Source organism: Podarcis cretensis (genome assembly GCF_951804945.1).
Source record: "Podarcis cretensis genome assembly, chromosome: 12".
NCBI classification, from domain to species: Eukaryota; Metazoa; Chordata; class Lepidosauria; order Squamata; family Lacertidae; genus Podarcis; species Podarcis cretensis.
In genome coordinates, this window is record NC_137181.1 from 1,522,743 (window position 1) to 1,546,286 (window position 23,544).

The following is a 23,544-nucleotide window of genomic DNA, read 5'->3' on the forward strand; positions in this document are numbered from 1 at the left end:
GGAAAGAGAGTCCACCACCTCTCATGGGAGTCTGCTCCACTGCTGAACGGCTCTTACTGTGAGAAAGTTTTTCTGACTGTTTAGTCGGAATCTCCTTTCTTGCAACTTGAAGCCATGCGTTCGAGTCCTACCCTCCACAGCAGGAGAAAACAATCACACTCCCTCCATGTGACAGCCCTTAAGATATTTGAAGATGGCTCTCAAATCTCTTCTCAGTCTCCTCTTTTCCAGGCTCAACATACCCAGCTCCTTCAACCGTTCCTCATCAGGCTCGGTTTCCAGACCCTTGACCATCTTGGTTTCCTTCCTCTGCCCACCTTCCAGCTTGTCAACCTCCTTCTTAAATTGTGGTGCCCAGAACCGGACACCGTATTCCAGGTCTTTGTCTGACCAAGGCAGAAGAGAGATGGACCATGACCTCCCTTGACCTGGACACTAGACTTCTGCAGATGCAGCCTAGAATAGCATTAGCTTTTTTTGCTGCTGCATCACACAGTTGACTCATGTTAAACTTGTGGTCCACCAAGACCCCCTAGATCCTTTCCACGTGTACTGCTAGCAAGCCAGGTGTCCCCCATCCTATATTTGTGCATCTGGTTCTTTCTGCCTAAGTGCAGAACCTTACATTTGTCCCTATTGAAATTCATTTTGTTAGCTTGTGCCCAGTTCTCCAATCATTTTGAATTCTGATTCTGTCTCCTGTGGCATTAGCCACCCCTCCCACTTTGGTGCAATCTGCAAATTTGATTAACATCCCTTCAGTCCCTTCATTCAAGTCATTTATAAAAATGCTAAAGAACAACTTGCCCAGGACAAAACCCTGCGGCACCCCACTTGTCACTTTTCCCCAGGATGACAAAGAGCCTTTAATGAGTCCTCTTTGGGTTTGGTCAGCCAGCCAGCTACAAATCCACCTAACAGTTACCTCGTTTAGCTTACATTTTACCAGCTTCCTCGTGAAAATATCATGGGGGACTTAGTCAAAAGCCTTACTGAAATCAAGATACACTATGCCCACAGCATTCCCCTGATCCACCAAGTTTGTAAAGAAATCAGATTGGTCTGGCATGACTTATTTTGGAGAAACCCATGCTGGGTCTTAGTAATCACAGCATCCTTTTCTAAACGCTCACAGACCGACCGTTGAATTATCTGTTCTGGGACCTACCCTGTTATCAATGTCAGGCTCACTGGTCAGTAATTACCTGGGTCTTCCTTTCCCCCCCTTTTGAAGATGTGGACAACATTTGCCCACCTCCAGTCTGCAGGGACCTCACCTGTTCTCAAAGATAATAGACAAAGGCTCTGAAATTACACCTGCAAGCTCCTTTAGCACCCTTGGGTGCAGCTCATCAGGCCCTTGAGATCTGAATTAATTTAAAGTACCTAGTTGTTCCCTTACTACCCCTTTTCCTATCTGGGCTGCAGCTCCCTCCTTACATCATTTATTCTGTTACCACCAGGTTGGGCATCACTTTCCTTTTGGGTGAAGACAGAGGCAAAGAAGGTGTTGAGCAGTTCCGCCTGTTCTCTGTCACCCGATAGCATTTCTCCATGTTCCCAACACAGAGGACCTACTGCTTGCTTGTTCTTCCTCTTACTTTGGACATAGTCGAAGAAACTTTTTTTTTAACCTCTCTTGCAATCCTGAGCTCATTCTGAGCTTTAGCCAGCCTGCAACTGTTGGCTACTTGTGTATTCTCCTCCTTTGTGACTTCCCCTTTCTTCCATTTCTTATACATGCCCCTCTTAACTCTCAGTTCAGCCACATCATGCCTCCCACTTTTCCTTCTTGTTGGTATTGTCTGCATTTGGGTCTTCAATATTTCTCCTTTTAAAACTTTCATCCAGCTTGGACCCTCTTCTCTTTGAGTATTTCTTGGGATCACACCCAGTAGCTCCTTCAGCTTTTCGAAATTGGCCTTCTTAAAGTCCAGAGTGTTTCTCCGACTATGCTCAGTTTTCCCTTGCCTCTGTATCCTGGAACCCAGGAGAACATGATCACTTCCTCCCAAGTTTCTGAGTACTTCCACTTCAATCAGTTTCTCCCTATTGGTGAGGACCAGGTCCTCATAGATGACCCCCTTGTTGGTTATTCCACCTTCTGGGAAATGAAATTGTCCGCGAGGCAATGGAGGAATTTGTCAGACCTTACACTCGTGGCAGAGTTTGAGTCCCAGCAGATATCAGGGAAGTTGAAGTCCCCCATGATGACTTATTATGGTTAGATATGCACTGCTTCACCTCTGATAAAAGCATGCCCTAATGTCTTCCTCCTTGTCAGGTGACAGAAGGATGCTGGCAAGACCTCCTCATTCATCTTTTCATTGTGGTGGAGGGGAAACAGTGGCTGTGGAACCAGACCAGGTAGGAAGAAGGAGCATTGTGGGGAAAGCAGCTGAGGAGTGGGGCAGCCAAGGTGCCTTTGGGCCTAAATAAACCTCTGTCCTCCTTTTAGCTTCTGTCAAAACTGCCCTGAACATGCTATTCAAGGTTTATGTGCTGAGAATAATGAACAACTGCCTCAGTTTAACTTAGCCTTCTGAATGTTGCAAGTATTGTTTTTCAATTGTTGTAGTTTTGCTTATATATTTATCATTGGATGTTAAAATAGGCTTCTAAGCAGTTGAGAAGCCATAGAAAACAGTTGCCAGGGTTCACTTAAGCAGTTCCATCAGCTGCACAATGGGGCTTTCCCGCTGTCTCCTCCCCCTCCCTGTGCCCCCCTGTGCTCCTTGAAGTTGGCTTTAGGGCATCTGGGGGTATCCCTCCCCAGAACAGCACATGGGGAGAGGAGAAGAGAGAGGGAATCCTTAAGTCTGGCCAACTGGAATACCTGATTTGAAGAGCACAATGTGGAGTTCCACCCATTTGCACAAAGATTAATACCCATCATAAAAATACAGAATAAAAGAATTCTGTTAACATGTTACAATCAGCATCCAGACTTAACATCTGCAGCCAAACAATCCCATTAAAACAGCACAGCAACGAACAGGCAGAAAACAGCGTAACAATGTGAAAAATACAATCGTTATGCTGTCTGAGAGCAAGACATTTTTCTTCTTCTTTTAGGGTCTAGTATGCTTTGAAGATGTAGCTGTTCATTTCACAGATGAGGAGTGGGCATTGCTGGATCCTGACCAGAGAGCTCTGCATAAGGAAGTCATGGAGGAGAATTGTGGGATCATGAACTCTCTCAGTAAGGCTCCCTGTTGGATCATGATGTCTGTTTTGAAATTCAATACGTATCTATATGTGATGAACTTTCTGTATTTTGATGGAGCTCAACAGGGCCACCTATAGCACCTGCTTTTCTGACACCACCACAGCACATTTAGAATGGAGGGCTTTCTACTGTTTGGTCTGCAAATATTCTTCCTCCATTTATTCCTTTTTAAAAGATGATTGGGCTGGTCTGAATTGTCTAGGCTTCAGAGTTGTTAGGGAAGTTGAAGAAGCTTCTGTCAGGCTTTTTTGTTTTTGCTTTTGTCTGTTTTTGATTGAGCAAAGGGATGACTGACCTTGGAAACGGAGCGGATTTCTTGATTGGGCCAAAGAAAACCCATCCCAGAAAAGAGCTAGGCTTTTCAAACAAAGGTAGTGAACCCTGTAGTAAGACCTCACATATGATTCCCTTCGATTCTTCCTCTATCACAAGTGTTCATGAGCATTGCTCAGTAGTAGGGGCCTCCATTTCTTCCTGAGGCTCTAATCTGTTTATCTCTTCGTTGCAGGTGGTGATGAATTGGAAATTAAGAACAGGGGAGACCATGACGAACTCCATCCAGTGGAGAATCCGTATGAAGTTTTGGATTCTGGAGAGAGCCTGAGTGAGAGCTCCCATTCTACTTCCCATCAAATAAATCCCACTGGGAAGACGCTCTATCAGTGCTTGGAATGTGGAAGCAGCTTCACTCGGAAGGAAAGTCTCACTTCCCATCAAAGAATTCATACAGGGGAGAAACCATATCAATGCCAAGAGTGTGGAAAGAGCTTCAGTCGGAACTCCCATCTTACTTCCCATCAAAGAACTCACAGCGGGGAGAAACCATATCAATGCCAAGAGTGTGGAAATAGCTTCACTCGGAAAGAAAGTCTCACTTCCCATCTTAGAATTCATACAGGTGAGAAACCATATCAGTGCTTGGAATGTGGAAAGAGCTTCAGCCGGAAGGAAAATGTCACTTCCCATCAAAGAATTCATACAGGGATGAAACCATATCAATGCCTGGAATGTGGGAAGACCTTCAGTCGGAAGAAAAGTTTCATTTCCCATCAAATAAGTCATACATGGGAGAAACCATATCAGTGCTTCGACTGTGGAAACAGCTTTAATACAAGCACAAACTTTCATAATCATGAAAGTAGTCACCTTGGGGAGAAAACATTTCAATGCCAAGAATGTGGAAAGTGTTTCACCTGGAAGAAAAGTCTCATTTCCCATCAAAGAATTCATACAGGGGAGAAACCCTATCAGTGCTTGGAATGTGGAAAGAGCTTCAGTCAGAGTGCCCATCTCACTTCCCATCAAAGATCTCACAGTGGGGAAAAACCCTATCAGTGCTTAGAATGTGGAAAGTACTTTAGCCGGAAGGAAAGCCTCACTTCCCATCAAAGAATTCATACGGGAGAGAAACCCTATCAGTGCTTAGAATGTGGAAAGAGCTTCAGTCGGAAAGAAAGTCTCACTGCCCATCAAATAATTCATACATCGGAGGAACCATATCAGTGCTTGGAATGTGGGAGGAGCTTTAATATAAGCACAAACTTCTGTCAACATCAGAGAATTCATAGTGGGGAGAAACCATATCAATGGCTGTGTACAAATTTGATTTTAGAAGACTTCAATTAGTATGAGAGTAAAGATTGCATTAGTGTATTTCTCATTTGTCAACCCAGCAAAGAAGTGGACTTTGTCTTATAAAACACCCTGTGCCCAATATTTCTTATTCTGTGTACCCAGATCTGTGAGGTGCAAGTCATTGGCAAAGGTTTTGAATGTCCCCTCTGGGGAGAGGGTAAAGAACAATTTGGCAACACTGATGAGGCAGCCCAAAATGCTGAATTTTTTTTTTTGAAAAGTTGACAAGCAATTCACAGTTTACAAATTTGTGGTGCTCCTGAGCACTGCTTCCATCCTCAGCATGTCCAGGATGGCAGTGGTGTCAGCTTGAAGCTCTTCCTGGTATGTCCTGACCAGACACAGGACAGCTCCCAGGAGAGCCAGAAGTTTAAGGCTTCCCTCTGTGAGAAGAGTAAGTTGAGGTTTCCCTTGCTGCTGTCCTCCTCCGATTATTCAAAGTACATTCCGAGGGGGTGCAAGGAGCAAATAATTGTTATCCACGAGGAAGAAAAAGTTACGTGTTTATTGCACTCAAAGGTGGTTGGGAGCAACAGCAAGCAAAGTTTATTTTCTTTAGCCAACCCCAGTCCTCATCTGCACACATCCGACGCATGGAAAAAGGCTTAGATTGAACCAAGATTCTAAACAACACAACTCATCCCAGTGCCAGGTGTCCGACACTTTTCCCCATGCCACGTGGACATAATCAACAGATCTTGACGAATTGGAATTCTTTTATCAGTATCTCACGTATATTCCTTGAGCAGGTGTCACTGTTCTACTTCTCCCCAATGTTAACTGAGACGCAGTCACAATGGAAAAGGTATTTTTGAAACCATGCTAGGCGGCTGTGTCTCGAGTCAAGGCCTTGTGGCGACCCTCTCCACATAAGTCTGGTGCCCCACAGATTATTGGTTCTCACGCTCTTGCTCTTCTTCACAAGAATGGGAAACGATTCTGTCCAATGTATAACTTTGTCCATGGGTATTCTGTCTTCCAACCTATCACCTGCAGTCCTTCCCCATAGCTGTTCTTGAATGTGACTGTACTGTGACATTAAAATACTGTCCCATGCCACCCCAGTCTCCACAGCAGTGTGAGATTCCAGTGGTCTAGGCATTTGCTGAGGTTCCTGTTTCCTTTGGAAATGAGGCACTTCAGAGACTGTGGTTTATTTCATAGACTCATAGAGTTGTAGAGTTGGAAGGGACCCCCTAGAGTAATCTAGTCCAACCCCCTGCAATGCAGGAATCTCAGCTAAAGCTAACCATTTCCAAGATCTTTCTTTATTAAGAGTTTGACTATGTTTCCTGTTCATTAAATGTCTCCCAATACCCTTTTCCATCTGTCTGCAAAACAATTCAAGATTAATCCCAACTGCCCTGTCTAGCCGATTCTCTTTCCAGGCATACGGTGACCACCATAGAGCCCATAACAATTTATTCTTTTCCGTGTTCTGGAACGGACATTCACTACATGCAGTCCCTAAAAGCAGCTAGTTCTGTACTGTAAAAGGCAGTTTAGCTAGGCCATAAACCCAAAAGTAAATGGAATAATCAAAATGAAATTATTGTTTTCTCCTATATATATATATATATATATATACACACACACACACACACACACACACCCATCCACACCCACACCCACCCCTGACCAGAAACCCTGAACCAACTGCAGTGTGGGATGTATTTACACTGGTGAAAGGAAATCTCTCCCTTTCTGGGAAAGGCTCTGGCTGGGGAGAAGCCTTCCTTACAACAGGCCTTGACCGGCTGTGAACCTGCGGTGTACTAGGTTATAAAGTCCCCAAGCCCTCCTTGTCTCTCCCAAGGATCCTCTGAAGACCATGAAATCCCCAGAGACTCTCTCAGAGCAAGTTGGCCTTCTTGTCAGGATAGGATCACTTCTTCCCTGAAATTCACCTTTACTGTTCCCTTTTGGGCTCCTGCTTAAAATATGCTTTTCAGGCAAGCATTTCTGGACGCATAGATGTTGATGTCTTTTAGTCTTGTACAGTTAATGTTTTTACTGTTTTTGATTTTTATTTAGCTGTTTAATTTAAATGATTTGTTTTTAACTGTTTGTAATAGATAATTTTAAGATTTCCAGTAAACCGCTGAGATGTTTTTATTACCATCAAGTAGCATATACATTTTATTAAATAAAAATAAATTAATCTCACCCACCATGTTCTTACTATCATGGCTTTCTGCAAAGAAATGGGGCTCGTGACATATATACGGTAATCATGTTGGGCCAGAAAAACCCCCGACTCTCCATCACATTGTGGATGCTGCCTAGACGCGGCGCAGGTGCTTTCTATTTATTTCTTTTTTAAAAATGGAGGTAGGGGCACACTTCAGAATGGGATGGGGCTGCTACAACCTGGATCACATCAGGTGAGTCCACTTATGTAGGGGTACAACTATCCAGAGTGTGGGGGTCAGGTGGGATTGCTATGAGGAATTATGAAATATGGAGCAAGCCATTGCGTCCGCGATGAAAGCATGGCGTTGGCTGGGTTTGATTCATTGACAATAATTTCTGATCGAATCCCACAAGCCTCTGCACCTCTGCCATTTTCCTTCTCTACGCCTGACAGGCACGTATAAGCATTCTAAACACAGGCCAGTTGCTTCACCAGGCATCCTCAGTACATAAAGATAGTAAGTTATTTTGATGTAGCTTGTTAATCTTTAGATAGATCTTAAGGGCCAGGAAGAGAGTTCACAAGGAGACGGTATATACTGCCATCCTTCCTCTCCTGTTTATGACCTCTGGGGTTTTGCTGAATGCATTCCTCTAGTCCTGTTTTATTTACTCTCAGATATGTATGCATGCTCAAGTAGGAAATAGTTTCTTTGTAGTTTTACTTTGTCCCCACGTGGGGTTTTTTTGAAATGCTCAAAGGAAATCTGATTGGTTCTTACGAACACTGTGTAAAAAGTTCTTTTGTGAATAAAACGACCTGGGCCGAGGAGTGGAGAGGGATTCTTATTATTGGCACCTCTTCCCAGAGTCTTGCTGGTCAAGCCGCGTCTGTATTTTATTAATCAGAGTCCAATCCTCCCTTGCTTTGGGAACTCTACACACTTATGAAGGTGAGTGATGTGGATTCCTCCCCCAGCCCTACCCTGGAGTGCTGGAAGCCACAGGAGGAGAGAGGGCTCTGGTGCTCGAATCCTGCTTGCTGGTTTCCTGAAATGGACGTGCTTGGCCACTGTGAGAACGGTCCTGGCCTGATCCAGCAGGCTCATCTCATGTTCTGATGCTGCTGGACAGATTAGAGAATAGAGGGAAAGATGGAGCAAAGGTTTTGCTTTGTGCTAGGAAGTGTCATAAGTTCGTATGTCTCCGCCATACCCCCCGCCACCCAAAGACACCTCAGAGATTGTTTTTAAAGAACAGATCAACTTTTATTTGAAGGATCTTTCATTAGTGTAAACGGAGAAAGCAAAGCTGAGATATCCAGGGCTTCCTTTGAAGGTACTACTGGCACAAGCAGTAGCAGGATAGCATTTCTGCAAGTGCAGTTATATCAAGGGCTAAGATGATGCTACAGTATTTCTTGCATTCTTATTTATTTAAATAAGTTTATATCTCTTTTTTTCAGCATGGCTATTGATAAGAAAATGATCAGAAAGAATAAAGCGAGTGAAAACAGCAGAATATAGCAATAAAACCCTGTCTCAGGATAGATCAAATATGGCAGGTTAAATACACAGCTAGGGCACAATACGTCTTTGGGATTATGCACATTTTGACCTGCAATTTCTAGGCACAGGCCCACGCTTTCCTGGTTCATTTCCAAGCACTCCCCCTGCCCCCCACAGCTTCCCCCAGGGAAACCTGATTTTCACTATTGAATGGAGCAAACGGCAATTCAAGGTTTCCTTTGGCGGCTGTTTGTTTCGATTCAGCAGCAAAGAGTGGGTTTTCATGGGGAAAGTAGCGGAGCAAAACAAAGAAAAAGAGTTCAGACACAGACCTGGAGAGCCCAGGCCTGTGCCTAGAAGTGAAGAGCAAAGGTGAGTGTCATCTTGCAGATGAGTAGCAGAGAATGGGCTGGAGCAGCCTTTCTGGGGGTTGCAATCTTGCCTCTTATTCTGGCGGAATGCAGAGGGGAGCCTCCCCAGTTCATAAGCCCTTTAAGGTTATAACCTTCCGAGGTTATAACCTTCACTTATAATTAGACTTGGAAATGAATGTGGAGCCAATGCAGCAGTTGCAGCAAAGGGGTTGCATATATCCCAGCTAAGTAGCTCCAGTCAACTGTTAGGCTGGGATGTTCTGGATCAGCTGAAGTTTCAAAGGGGAAAAAATATCAAAAAATTGAAGGCACATAGAGAGAACAACTTCCAACCACCATCCTATGCTGTGATGGGTACAAAGGACCCTCCTGCAGTATATGAGGCCCTGTTCACATTCCTTGTGTGATGTTCTCCCCTCCCCCCACAGAAGAGAACACCACACAACCCGATAACCCAGTCACCATTGCCAATTGGGACTGATGGGAATGGAAGTGCCAAAAGGATTACCTTCTAAGAGTTTTGTTCCAGGAGATGAGATGCTGGTTAGGCAAAAGTAAGGTTGTAGTTTGGGAGTAACTCCCCTTATTATTTTATTTTATTTTACTTTATTTTATTTTAATTTTGGTTAATAGGGCACTTGGGCATGACGGAAAGCACATCACCAGGGTGTTCCCCAGCCAACCATCATCTCAATTTCCTCACAGTCCCAGATTTTCACCTCTACATATAAATCAGCATGTGGATACAAAGTTGTGTCAGTAGCCCAAGCGCAAAGCATTTTAAGTACCTACCTAAAAGCCCCTGGTCACCTGCCAGGTGACAGACCTCAAAGCCAGGTGAGGAAATAGTGCAAATTTAGCTAAAGCAGCAAACGTGGTGGTGGGGGAGAAGCAGCCGGACAAGAAGCAGCGTGAATAATCTGGCAGCACCCCCTCACACACACATATCCCAACTCTGGTCTAATTAACAGCCCTATAACTTGAAATCACTACTGATAGCCAAAAGCAATCAGAGGGTGTGTGCGCCAATTTAGAAAATACTCCCTTATTTAAAACACTTGGTAACAGCTGCCAGATGCCCGGGTGCAGATGGGCATCAGAAGCAAAAAAACTTCCTAAATCTGGCCCGCAGGGAGGAGGACTTTTCTTGTTCACTTGGGTCGTACAGATCTTGATCCACTAGCAGAGGGCACTCATTGTTTACAACAGATTTCCTCACTTCCTTCAGCAAGTGGATTCTCTCCTGGCATCCGGGCTCCAGATCCTGCTCTTCTGAAATGATGAGCAGGTCAATGAATTCTTGGGTGGAGAGTGGGTTGGGCTTCAACCCAATTTGATGCAAGCGCTGGAGGCTTTGAGATGATTTCTGGATGAGGTCTTCTAAGGCTTGCTTAGCCTCTTTGTATTCCTGGTTGAGATTTCCAAGCACCTTCTCTGGGGTCATCGCCTCTCCAGAGGCGTCTTCATACTTTTGCTTCAACTCATCATAGGACTTAATCTCTTTTGTTACTTTATATTCAAACCGGTATTTCTGATTGAAGTGCATGTTCCACACGCAGCGGCCAGGGCAGACATTGCATTTTCCCGTGTTTGCATTGATAGCTACACAACGGCGCTTGCCCTCATCTCTACGGATCGGGCAAGGATAATGGCAGGTGTAGTGACAGTTCATGCAATTGGTTGTGAATCTTCCAGCGGCAGAGATGTCTTCCTTCCCTGGCACAGATTTTTCTACTTCAAACTCAAAGTTTATTTTGGCTGCCATCTCAGACTTGTGTTCCTCCAGAGCTTGCCTCGTCTTCCTCAACTCTTCCAGCTTTCCAAGGGCAGCTCTGATTTGGGGCTGCAACCCTTCTGTGATGGCTTCTAGCTCCTTCCGTTCCCTGAGCACTTCCTTTGTCAGAGTTAAACTTTCACTGTCTAGTAAGCTTAACATGTCAAAAAATGTCTTCATGCTTGCAGTGCTCGTTTTCCAGAACTTGTCATTAGGATTTAGGTTCCCTCCATTCTCTTCAGAATTGCTGGCAAACAGAGCTGAATTGTTGAATCTGAAGTGAACTGGGCTACCACTGGAATCTTTAATGCATGGCACATCCTCCTTCTTCATGGCTTCCAAAACAGGAAGAGAATGTCCATCTGCAAAGGTGATCAGGATCTGGATGTTGTTCCTTATATCTGTCCCAAAAATGGAGAGCACAGAGTCAAAGACGTATTTCTGGGCACGAGTTAAGGCAGCACTGGAGGCCTGAAGTACAATACAGATGACATCGACATGATCCGTTCCTCCTGGGGTGGAGAAAAACTCCCGGATCTGCTTTGTTATCTGTTTGTACTTCTTCTTACCTCCCGTGTCTCCAAACCCTGGAGTGTCAATGAAAGTGAGAGAATAAGGGACTTCAAAACCCTTTTGGTGGTGCACTATGTAGGCGGTCACTTCTGAGGACTGACTTTCAGCCTGAATGAGTTTGAATCGGAAATCATCTTCCCATTGCACACCCAGGATATGATTGATCATGGCATTGACAAGAGTGGTTTTCCCTGACCCTGTTGCCCCCATCATCACAATTACTTTGTTGGGGACCTGCATGTTCTCTTTTCCTAGCTGGTATGTTTGGACGGAGGCCGATCGATCTGAGGTGGCCTCCAGGGGAAGTACATACACTGATGGTTGCCCATCTTCCACCAGGGTGCTTTCCTGGAGGTATTTTCGAGCTAGTATATTTGCCCCTTCTTCTTTTTCTTCTTCCATTGCTGTGGAAATCTCAGTCTCTTCACTGGGCTCACTCTCAGCCCCATCAAAACATACAGCGGAGACTCTGAGTCTGTAGGTTCTGTGAGGCTTCAGCCCATCCAGCTGACAGGACTCTGTTCTTGTCCCTGTTCTTTTTTCATTCCATTTGTCCTTATCGCCCACCAGCCCCCTGTACTCCACTTTGTACTCCTTTATATCAACTCCAATGACCTTTGGGCTCTCCCAGACAAGACTGATTTGGGAAGACTCTACAGTTCTCTCTCTTGGTTTCCCAGGAGGGCTGGTAGGAAGTGTCTGTACAGATCTACTCAAATCACTAGTCTCACTAAGTCCTGGTTTGCTCCTAGCGGTGTATCGAAACTGGTATTCTGTGTTTGCGCTCAGCCCTTTCACGTGGAATGTCTCCTGACTGTTGTCTGTATTCACAATCTTCCAGTTTCCTTCTCCTGCACTCTTGTATTCTACCTGATAGCTGGAGATTGCAGCCCTCCCATACTCAGCTGGTTGAAATGTCAGCTGCACATGGTCATGTCCAGTTCGGCCAACCAGGGGAGGGAGAGGTTTTGAGGGCAGCTCAAAGTTGCTGTTGACCATCTCCCCATCTTCATAGAGGTAAATGGAAGCTCCTGGGTTGTCCTGATCTGGGACAGAAGCCACAAGGAACCGGGTCTTCCTGTTTGATTTATTGACTTGGGCAAAATGCATAATAGATTTGGCAGCTTTCCGAGCTTTTCGGGTTCTCTCTCTTTGCTCAAACCAGGCCTTCCACTCCTCTGGTGCATTTTGGACTCCTGTATGATCTGCTGATCGTTTCTGAAGAAAGTGTTGTAAGCTGGTTAAAAATGGTTCCTTATCATGTAAAGAGGTGAATGTAAATGAGACAACAAATTCATTCTGGTGGTTAAGCACTACCTCTTCCAGTTTATTCTGGGAGGAGATGGTTTCTAACCCGCTCAGGATATCAAGGTAAGACTTGACCATATTTATCTCTCGTTCCTTGGTGTCCAAAAATTCATTGAGTCTTTGGCCATTGAAGGGTGATTGATTTATGGACGTTAAGATGTCTGCCAGAACTATTTCCTCTTTCGCCCCTCCCCGGATCAAAGGCAAGATTCCTGCCAGATCTTGCTGGAAAGTCTGCCTGTGTTGCTTGCAGAAATCCTGGAATCTCTTGATTTTCAACTTTATTTCTGGGAAGGTGCTAGCAATGGGATTGGTAGCCAGATCATTGCATCTCATATCGATTTCGCTCAGTTGCTCCATGATGCTTTGGGCATCATAGATGAGTGCTAAGCTGATTTCACGCACCATTTTAGCTGCTTTGGGATCCAGCTTGGTCAGTGGGTACAGCCAAACTCTGACAGGCACAGCCTTGTCCCCATTGGTACCCAACATTTTGGGCAGAGCAGTGTAGACTTTCATGGCGTCTTGAAAAGTCCCTGGATTGCTCTCCAGAGAAAAATCTCCATAGAACTTGCAGTTGAACTGACTTGCATGGTTTCTTTCCTGGTCATTCATGTGGAGGGCTGCCTCGCCTTCAATAGTGACCATCTTCTGTATCATAGCTTTGAGGCTTCCTTGTATGTCTTGCATGGACTCGGAAGAAGAGACATTTCGGTCAAACACAAAGAAAGCCTGGGCTCCATACAAGATGGCAGTGACAACATGGGTGGCTGTGCCGTGGTCAAAAACTGCTGGGTAAGAGACATTTTGGATTCCCAAATGGCTCATGGTCAGCTGTGAATACTTGGTGGTTGTTTTGTACTGCAGAGTGACTCTGGCCTGTTGCTTGGACTGCTTGGTGTCTTGAAGGTACTTGGCTGACCCTTCCACTTTAACCATTCCACCCAAAAAGCTGGCCTTGAGCGATGCTGAGACATTGAGGGCGGAGGCCTTATCATCGATGGAGTCGGAAGCAATGATCTCAGATTCCGTCTTGGGCTGGGGTTTGATATCCAGGTCCTTCTGAAGGGAGTCTTGGTCCCAAAGGGTGATTCCTGGAATCAAACAGAGAAACAACCACACAAGGTTTTATTGATGTTCAGATAAATAGCGAGCCCCTCTATCCAAAACGCTTAAGTCTGCATAGGGAAATAATTGAGTTAAAAGTGGCCCCATAGAGCCATCGTTGCCCAGGATGGGGCACACATTTCTTTTCTCCCATTATCATCCCCGGTTGAGCAGTTTTGCGCAGCTTTGTAAAGGTTTCCAAAATGACTCCTAAGCTGTTTGACCAGAGATGATTCAGGGTCTCGCCCACACTTTCCCTTGACCTTTATTTTAATTGTATCGTGTGCCAATTAATTCCGCCAGGGTCTGAGAACTTTCTCGTTGCTCCATTGCTGTAATTGCAAAAACCCGATCTTAGCCGCTGAATCAGATCTTATTAGATGCATGGATTAGATGCAAAGAGAGATTGTGCTGAACTGAGCTTCAGTTAGTGGCTGAGATGGGCTTTTGCAAGTCACAGCTGCCAAAGAACAAGAAAAGCTCTCGGACCCAGGGATCTATACACAAAATACAGGTCAAGCGAAAGTATGGATGAGCCCTGATTTGCCACCTTCAACGCTCTCAGAAGATGGATTTGTTTCTCTTCATAGGTGAGCACAGGGAACCTCTCTCCTGTTCCCTGTTCTGATCTTCTATTTCAACCAAGAAGACCTTTTCGATAAGCACCACTGCTGTCTGAGAACTTTGAAATCAGAGGTTTACCGAAGCCTGAGCAGAAAAATTCCCCGAGCCCTTGGAAATATCTAAAGCCCTTTTAGTGGTGGTTCTCTTCTGGTAGGAAGTGAGCAATATATGATGAAAAAAACTATACAAACCACACATGGAGGGCAGCGAGGAGGTGCTTTCTCTTTAGCATATGCTAATAATAATAATAATAATAATAATAATAATAATAATAATAATTCCCATCTGGTTGGGTTTCCCCAGCCACTCTGGGTGGCTCCCAACAGAATATTAAAAACACGATAAAACATCAAACATTAAAAACTTCCCTAAATAGGGCTGCCTTCAGATATCTTCTCCTTGACCTGATGGGAGGGTGTTCCACAGGGCGGGTGCCACTATGGAGAAGGCCCTCTGCCTGGTTCCCTGTAAGGTTTTGCAAGGTTTTGTTCACACTTGAGCAAAAAGTGACCACCCTGGGACATTTTTGCAGGTGAAAGATGATTCCTGAAGTTTGCATCCACAGGTGTAGTGGGACCCAGGAACCTAGAAGAACCCTATGCTGCTTGTAGCCCCTTAGAAACCTAATGGAAGAGCAGGTTGTTCTGGGAGCCTAAATGCTGCTCAGTTTGCACAGAGCACATTCGAAGCACATGACTTACCTCAAAGAATCCTGGGAACTGGTGAGGCCACCAATTGATGGGAGGACTTTGCAGGGAAAGGCACCTCAGATGGAGGCCTCGACCAGCAGGAGGCCCAACCTCTTGTGCCCCTCGAGCGAGGCAGAGGCTGAGGCCCACTGAGGTGCCCCCTCTGCCACCAGAGGCAAGTTTAGGGGAGCATGGCCAGTTAGAATGGAGCACAAGAGAGGGGCCGCCAAATTCTTGCACAGGGTGCCGCTGGAATTTGAGACCCCAAGGTCCGCCATTGCTGCCACCTGCCTGCCTGTTGAGTTGGGTGCCCAAACAAAGGTAGGAAAGGCAGCGTCAACAGCAGGAAGCCACCAAACACAGCTAACCCACATGGAAGCAAGTGGACCACAGGATCTCAAGGCCGACTCTTCCCAAATGAGCCAACCCAGACCCTGAGATCATCACCTGAGAACCTTCTTTGTGTGTCCCCTCTGCAAGAGGTCCCAAGGGTGGCAACACAAGAACGGGGCCTTTTCTGTGGTGGCTCCCAGTTTGTGGGATGCTCTCCCCAGGGAGTCTTGCCTGGCACCATCATTACATATCTCTAGGTTCCAGGCAGAATCTTTATAACCAGGCATTTGGTCTCAAACTGTCTGTGGCCTTTTAAAAGGGGGGTGTTTTAACTGTATCGTTCCCTATTGTTTTTCATGTATCTTTGTGAGGTTTGGGCAGGGCCTTCTTAAGCATATCTGGTGCCATGGTGCAAAGCTCCCTCCAGGCCCTCCCCCACTGTTTCCCAGAGTTTTGTAGGGAGATCAGCGCTGCTGGCGCAGCTGTAGGAGGTGGGCAGCGGCTGGAGGGCGGCTCCTCTGGTGCGGAAGAGGCAGAGGCTGGATGAGGCAACGAGTGGCTCAGCTGGCCGCTTTGTGCCATGGTGACCATGGCAGACGGAGGCTCCGGGCGTGGCTCTGCTTCGGCATGGCAAAGGCGGTGAGCTAATGCCAGGAGGCGCCACGTCCAGCCTCCGCCTCTTCCCTGGCGCCCTCCAGAACTTGGAACCCTGGTGCCCCGCGCCACTAGCTTCTATGGCTAATACCCCCCTGGGTTTGGGCTTCTTTTGGTTGGTTGTAAGTTGCTTGGAGTTGCCTTGGGCTACATGTTGTTGTTGTTGTTGTTTAGTCATTTAGTCGTGTCCGACTCTTCATGACCCCATGGACCAGAGAACGCCAGGCACTCCTGTCCTCCACTGCCCCCCGCAGCTTGGTCAGACTCATGCTGGTAACCTCGAAAACACTATCCAACCATCTCGTCCTCTGTCGCCCCCTTCTCCTTGTGCCCTCCATCTTTCCCAACATCAGGGTCTTCTCCAGGGAGTCTTCTCTTCTCATGAGGTGGCCAAAGTACTGGAGCCTCAGCTTCACAATCTGTCCTTCCAGTGAGCACTCAGGGCTGATTTCCTTCAGAATGGAGAGGTTTGATCTTCTTGCAGTCCATGGGACTCTCAAGAGTCTCCTCCAGCACCATAATTCAAAAGCATCAATTCTTCGGCGATCAGCCTTCTTTATGGTCCAGCTCTCACTTCCATACATCACTACTGGGAAAACCATAGCTTTAACTATACGGACCTTTGTTGGCAAGGTGATGTCTCTACTTCTCAAGATGCTGTCTAGGCCTGTAATTGCCCTTCTCCCAAGAAGCAGGCGTCTTTTAATTTCGTGGCTGCTGTCACCATCTGCAGTGATCATGGAGCCCAAGAAAGTAAAATCTCTCACTGCCTCCATTTCTTCCCCTTCTATTTGCCAGGAGGTGATGGGACCAGTAGCCATGATCTTCGTTTTTTGATGTTGAGCTTCAGACCATAAAGACTAACAAATTTAATAAACAATCATCATCATCATCATAAGTGATGCATCTTGCCACTAACACTGGTTTGTTGGAATAATTTGCACCCCCTCCAACATTTTTCCAGTGAAAATACCATACCCTCCAATATTACTCTCATGAAAATAGAGGTTTTTGACCTTTTTGAACCCATGACTCCCTTGACCAACTACATGTTTAGCTGGTGATATATCACGATGTTGAAAACCAGACATCGCTCAGCCCAAACTAGGCATGGTTAAGAGCTCCATTCATTTCAATTAGTCTAACTGTAGTTGCAGTTGTTATATTTCATTTATTCCTAAGATCACTGTTCACTATAAACGGGTCACAGAACTATCAACAAAACCATTCCATCAGTCCTATAACATGATATATAAAACAGTAAAAACTACACATTAAAGGACTGTAAAAGTAGAGATTTTGCCAAAAACTCTTTCGGATCATAATTCAATTTTAATGGAGTTAAGAGGGACAGACAATTCATCGTTTAGGTGGAAAATGAACGAAGGACTATTGGAAAATCAGAAAATTATTGAGAAAGCACAAAAGACCCTAAAATATTATTTTGAATTAAATCTGAAAAGAGAAACGGAGATAGACATAGTATGCCCTGTTCCTAAATGGACAAATAATTGAGCAAGTGAGACATATACAGTGGTATCTTGGTGCTCAAACGCCTTGGTTCCCAAATGCCAAAAACCCAGAAGTAAGTGTTCCAGTTTGCGAATGTTTCCCGGAAGCTGAACGTCCGATGTGGCTGTCTGCTGTTGTTTCCGGGGCACCTGCACTAATCAGAAGCTGCTTCTTGGTTTCCAAACATTTCAGAAGTCAAACAGATTTCTGGAACAGATTAAGATTGGCGCTTTTCTTTTTGCTATTTATTTTGTGTTTTTGTTTTTAATAAAAGTCCCCCATCCAGACAATGACTGTCATCAGTGCAGGTAAGAAAAAGTTTTTATTATTATTATTATCATCTACAATACTGTCTTATTTATTTTATAGTACAGTACATTGATTATTGCTTTCATTTTATGGACCAATGGTCTTGCTGGATAGTAAAATTCATGCTAAATTGCTGTTTTAGGGGTTGTTTTTAAAAGTCTGGAATGGATTAATCGGTTCTGCATTACTTTCAATGGGAAAGCGTGCCTTGGTTTTGGAACACCTTGGTTTTGGAACGGACTTCCAGAACAGATTAAGTTTGAGAACCAAGGTACCACTGTACGATACTGTCAGAGCTGCCTCAGGTCCCAGCTCACAAAGGACCAACGCCAGTTCTTGTTATATACAAAAGTCTTTATTGAAGTTCAGTTTCGATTCCAAAGCCGCGGCGCGCAGCTCTACGTCTCAAACTCTAGACCGCTGAAGCTCCGTCTGAATCTCCTCCCCCCAGACACCAGTTTAAGACTCTAGCCTTGCTCCACCTCTTCCTTTGCTCTTTCCTCCTCTGGGTCCGCCTGTCCGCTGGGGTCTTGCCCTTTCTAGACTCTTCTGACGCTGAGTCCCCTGAGTCTTCCCCCTGCCTCCGGCGGGCTTTAGGACCTGGTTCCCAATCCGGGTTACCTGCTGTCCCGCGCGCCTGTACATTTGAACTTGGTGCGCGCGCCCAGCCGGCAACCTTTCTCCTGACCGTTTCACTGCTCCTGTCACTGCTTCCCCCCTCGGGGGGGGGGGGTAGCTGGACCTGACTTCCCCTCCGTTCCCTCACTCTGCGATAGAGGTGTGGCCAGCCCTGACTCATCTTCTCTCCCTACTGGAGGAGACGCTGGCCCTGATTCATGGGACGCTTCCCCCCCACTCCGCTCTGGTGGGGGAACTGGTCCTGATCTCCCGCTGCTGCTTTGGGAGTCCCCGCTGGCCCCTTGCTTCTGGTGTGTCCCCCCTGGGACCCCCCTTGCCCTGGCCATCGGCGCCCCCCTCTGGGAATCTTCTGAATCGCTGGAGAAGCTCATGGAATCTCTCGGGCCACTGTCATACTCCCCTACGCTGCCCTCAGATTCCTCCCCTTCGCTCTCCGTTTCCTCTCTCCCCTGTGCCTCTGCTCCTGAGCCCCTGACAGATACATTTAAATCTAGTCCTGGGAACTTCATTTTGTTACGGGTGCTGAAATTGTAGCTCTGTGAGGGTAGAAAACAGTTCCCAGGATCCTTTTTGGAGGGTGGGGGCATTTATGCAACCGAAGTCTCCCCGTATTTCGTATGCCACATGAAATACCATTTTCTGCCCCAGACGTCCCACCCAAAGTGATCTCCCCATCTCTCTGCCAGCTTTACCTGGGATCAGGGAGTCTTTGCGGCAGTCGTACAGCATTCCCAGCTGGAACGGGCGGCCCAGGGCCGGGATGTCAATGGTGTTGTCTGTTCCCGCCATGGATCAGGTCATGCTGCTCTCCCGCTTTCACTTCCCTGCAAGAAACAGAAGCTGTGAAGGAGCCAGGGCAGACTTTGGAGCACGAGGAGGACTAGCGACACCATCAAGAGGGGTGCCAGCAAGGCTGGAACCAAAAAGAGGGGGGAATGTTGCATAGTGAAATAAGATGCTTATTTCAGCGGGTGGCGCTGTGGGTTGAACCACAGAGCCTAGGGCTTGCAAATCATATGGTTGGCGGTTCGAATCCCCGAGACGGGGTGAGCTCCCGTTGCTCAGTCCCTGCTCCTGCCAACCTAGCAGTTTGAAAGCACATCAAAGTGCAAGTAGATAAATAGGTACCACTGCGGTGGGAAGGTAAACAGCATTTCCATGTGCTGCTCTGGTTTGCCAGAAGCGGCTTAGTCATGCTGGCCACATGACCCGGAAAAACTGCGGACAAATGCCGGCTCCCTCGGCCAGTAAAGTGAGATGAGCGCCACAAACCCAGAGTCGTCTGCGACTGGACCTAACTAATGGTCAGGGGTCCCTTTACCTTTATCCAAGAAGATGCCAGATGGAGCCAGCTTGTTTTCTGCTGCTCCAGAGGGCAGGACTGAACCAGAGGATTCAAATGACAGGATTCTGGCTAAACATTATAAAGTAACTTTGTGAGGGTGAGAACTGCTTGACAGTTCCATTGGAACCAATTCCCTTGGAAGGCTAGACTTTCTTTCATCTGGGTCAAAGGCTCCGTTTGACACCCCCTCCCCATGTTTGCACATGCATGCGCACCTCAACAACTTTGTATTTGGTTTGATGAACCTAAAACATGGCCAGTTTTGAGAAAGGAGAAAAGAAAAAGTGTGCTCATGCCTGTGGTTTGAAAGAGGCTGAAGAAAATATAGTCTATCCAAACAGTAAAAAGTGTGTGTGTGTGTGTGTGTGTGTGTGTGTGTGTGTGGTCATGGATTCAAGCCCCACATTGGGCAAAAGATTCCTGCGTTGCAGGGAGTTGGACAAGATGACCCTCGCGGTTTCTTCCAACTGTATGTTTCTGTGATTCTCTTCTACTAAAGCCGGGGAGCAATCTGGATCAGGGCCCTGGCGTTGGCATGATGAATCTGGCGCATGAAGCCCTTCCTATAACGTTGAAGGAAAAGGTCACACTTTGCATTCTGCAATTGCAATGCCTCAGCAGCCAGGCAAGTCTTGGGAAATGCAGGGAGTCTTGGTTCCTTTATTGTAAATGGAGCCTGACACTGTCTACTCAGTGGAGCTTACTCCCAGGTAACAGGGTCAAGAATGGGCAGCCTTACAACTGAATCCGAAGCATTTAGACTCCAAACTAAGTCCCACTGAGTTCTATAGGATTTACTCTCTGGTATGTTCTTGATCATGATCACAGTTTATATCATCATCATCATCATCAGGGCTTTTTCCCCCAGCCAGAATCACCTGCACTTCTCAGGTGGGCACCATTGCCATTATAAGAGAAAAAGGAAGGTGTTCACCTCTTTTTTTTCAGGAAAAGAGCAATTATTATTATTATTATTATTATTATTATTATTTGTGCTTTTTTCTTAAAAAATGTTTAGGGGTATTCTCATTTTGACTCAAGAAAATCACCTTTTTATACTTCAAATTGGGGGAAATAAAAACAGTAAATGGACAAAAGTACAAAGATTCACAAAATGTTTAGGGGTATGTGTACCCCTGTATACCCCCAGAAAAAAACACTGATAATGATGATGTTTTCCCACCTTTTCCCTGACAGGGACTCAAGGCATCTTACAGCTAAAATCATATTTCATTCCATTTATCTGTTGAAAGTGTTGTACACGACCCTTTCCCCCGTACATTTTTTCTTTACAACAATCCTGTCAGGTAGGTTTGGTGGAGAGGTTGTAATTGTAGTTCTAGCTACGCGCTGCCCTGAAAAAAGTGCCCAAGAGAGCAAGATTCTGCCCGCCTGGCTTCTCAGCAAGACCAGAGTTCCTGCAAACATACATTGCAGGAAAACGCTGCTGCAGCGAGGGCTGGGAGATATATCCATATATTGTCCAAAATGGGTTTGAAGTCCCTATTGTGATATCGGTTTCATAATTTCTGACCTGGCAATCATGACATGCATGTGTGTAATGCAAAAGATCACAATGTGGGGAAAACTGTGAAGCCAGCCAATGTCTTTACATAGGTAGCTCCATCCTTATTTCAGATGTTGTGATCTATTGGTGTATGGCGATCTTTAGCTGGTGGTGTATGTGGGAAACCAGATATCTCTCAGCCCTAGCTGCAGCTGCAATCATTAAAATGCAAGTTTATTTTTTATAATTTTTTTAATGAGTTTTTGAAAAAAAATTACCGGTATACATATAAAACAAAACGATTCCCAACATTGCAATACAGAGTTCTTTCGAACGCTTAGACCTCCTTTCCTCCCTCCATGGATTCCATCTTTAAGATTAAATTTACTGCGTCTTTTACCCTTATCTATCTATTATATAACAATATTTACAAAAAATATTCCACAAGTGTCTTTATTTTGAAATCCTTAAGATAATATTTTAGTTTTCTGTTAATTGTGTTGGTTTGACTGTATACTATATTTGACTTTCTTCAGATTGTTTTGTTGCTGTTTTAATATTCTGTAAACCGCTTTGAGATTTTTCTTAAAAAATATAAAGCGGTATAGAAATGAAATTAATAATAATAATAAAAAAATTACCTGCTGCCTCCCCCCCCCCCAGGAGCGCAAGGCGGTCTGCATGCTTCTCCTGTCTCCCCTTTAGCCTCACAAAAACCCTGGAAGGAAAGTTAGGCTGACCCCGTGAGCCTCATGGCTCAGTGGGGATTTTTACCTGGGTCTCCTGGTCCCTAGTCCAGCACTCTATCCATTGCCCCACACTGTTGGTGTCCTCTTTCAGTATCCCAAATTGAATGGATAACAGACGTCACACAAGAGGATCTGCTGCAGACGCTGAGCATTTCTAAGCAATACTTTCCCTCCGCCTTTCAGCTACTTACCAAGGCTGTAGAAATCAGAGGAATCTCCTGTTAGCCTCAAGATTTTTTTGCGTCGTCTTAAGGAAACCTACAAAAGATGTGCGTCTCCTTTTTGGCAAAAGTCTGTTTCAAGGCACACAGACCACTTCTCCTTTTATCTGGTTGATAATGAAAGTTTATGTGTAGGCAAAAAACATGCCTTGCATGAGAGGGAAGCCGAGAGATTGTGGGAACTAGCTGCAGTGCTCAGCATTCTGCCCTCAAAAGCCTCTAGGTTGAGCCCCTGCAATAGGGAGTACATGCATTCATGGGGCGCTGTTTCCATGCGGCACCCATGCGCTTTGGGTTCCATTGATCCAAAGGAAAGGATGCAGCCTCCCTTTCTCCACCGAAGGCACGTTTGTAGTACAGTGGTACCTCGGGTTACAGATGCTTCAGGTTACAGACTCCGCTAACCCAGAAATAGTACCTCAGGTTAAGAACTTTGCTTCAGAATGAGAAGAGAAATGCCCCGGTGGCAGCGGGAGGCCCCATTAGTTAAAGTGGTATCTCAGGATAAGAACAGTTTCAGGTTAAGAACGGACCTCCAGAATGAATTAAGTTCTTAACCTGAGGTACCAATATATTTCTATTTTTAAAACATCTCTTCTGCGCAGAAGTGCTCTTACATGAAACAGCTTTTATCTGGTCCTATGGGAGGCAGTGATGGCAGCAAACCTAGATGGCTGGAGACCTGTCTAGTCATGTTACATGGAAGAAGAAGAAGAAGAAGAGTTTGGATCTGATATCCCGCTTTATCACTACCCTAAGGAGTCTCAAAGCGGCTAACATTCTCCTTCCCCTTCCTCCCCCACAACAAACACTCTGTGGGGTGAGTGGGGCTGAGAGACTTCAAAGAAGTGTGACTGGCCCGAGGTCACCCAGCAGCTGCATCTGGAGGAGCGGAGACGCAAACCCGGTTTCCCAGATTACGAGACTACCGCTCTTAACCACTACACCACACTGGCTCTCACCACATGGAGTCAATTTCAATCTGTTATCTCTGAGGATGTGAACAGGCTGCTTGGACAAGTGAAACCGACCACCTGTCTCCTTGATCCTTGCCCATCCTGGCTGATAAAAGTGAGCCGGGAAGGGCTGGGCGATGGGCTCTGCGGGGTGGTGAATGCTTCCCTCTGTGAGGGAACATTCCCAGATCCGCTGAAAGAGGCTGTCATTAAACCGCTTCTTAAAAAACCAGCCAGTATGACCAACTATCGCCCAGTCTCAAATCTCCCATTCTTGGGCAAGGTGCTTGAGCGGGTGGTTGCTGAACAACTCCAAGCACGCCTGGAGGATGCGGACCATTTGGGCGGGGTATAAATAATAAATT

The 23,544-nt window shown here is 45.8% G+C and overlaps 2 protein-coding genes and 1 long non-coding RNA gene across 6 annotated transcripts in view; 1 reads left to right on the top strand and 2 right to left on the bottom strand.

Annotated features, from left to right (window-relative positions):
• LOC307199142 (uncharacterized protein) overlaps positions 1 to 6,392 on the top strand; it is a 28,968-nt gene extending 22,576 nt beyond the window's left edge. For all 3 annotated transcript variants that reach the window (XM_079946818.1, XM_079946819.1, XM_079946820.1), the window contains 3 exons: positions 2,285 to 2,367; positions 3,076 to 3,202; positions 3,738 to 6,392. In XM_079946818.1, coding sequence (XP_079802944.1) covers positions 2,285 to 2,367; positions 3,076 to 3,202; positions 3,738 to 4,855 — 1,328 coding nt within the window. In that variant the 3' untranslated portion in view covers positions 4,856 to 6,392. The remainder of the gene's footprint in view (positions 1 to 2,284; positions 2,368 to 3,075; positions 3,203 to 3,737) is intronic.
• Positions 5,581 to 7,851, bottom strand: LOC307199334. 2 transcript variants are annotated; one of them, XR_013831889.1, is made up of 2 exons: positions 6,463 to 7,851; positions 5,581 to 6,426 (listed from the first exon to the last, which is right to left on the bottom strand). It is a non-coding gene; the product is annotated as an uncharacterized lncRNA (long non-coding RNA). The 2 variants fall into 2 exon arrangements; XR_013831890.1 differs by having other exon boundaries at positions 6,459 to 7,851.
• A 1,572-nt stretch (positions 7,852 to 9,423) lies between these two features.
• Positions 9,424 to 22,289, bottom strand: LOC307227176 (uncharacterized protein). Its single transcript, XM_079996403.1, has 3 exons — positions 22,194 to 22,289; positions 19,094 to 19,225; positions 9,424 to 13,628 (listed from the first exon to the last, which is right to left on the bottom strand). The coding sequence occupies exons 2-3, from the start codon at positions 19,188 to 19,190 to the stop codon at positions 9,976 to 9,978; spliced, it is 3,750 nt and encodes a 1,249-aa protein (XP_079852529.1). The 5' UTR covers positions 19,191 to 19,225; positions 22,194 to 22,289; the 3' UTR covers positions 9,424 to 9,975.
• Between the last annotated feature and the right edge of the window lie 1,255 nt (positions 22,290 to 23,544).

Coding starts and splice junctions, on each gene's coding strand:
- LOC307227176 (XM_079996403.1), bottom strand. CDS start 19,190: ATGGCGGGAACAGACAACACCATTGACATCCCGGCCCTGGGCCGCCCG. Junction 13,629..19,093: donor CAAAGACTCCCTGATCCCAG/GTAAAGCTGGCA, acceptor GTTTGATTCCAG/GAATCACCCTTTGGGACCAA.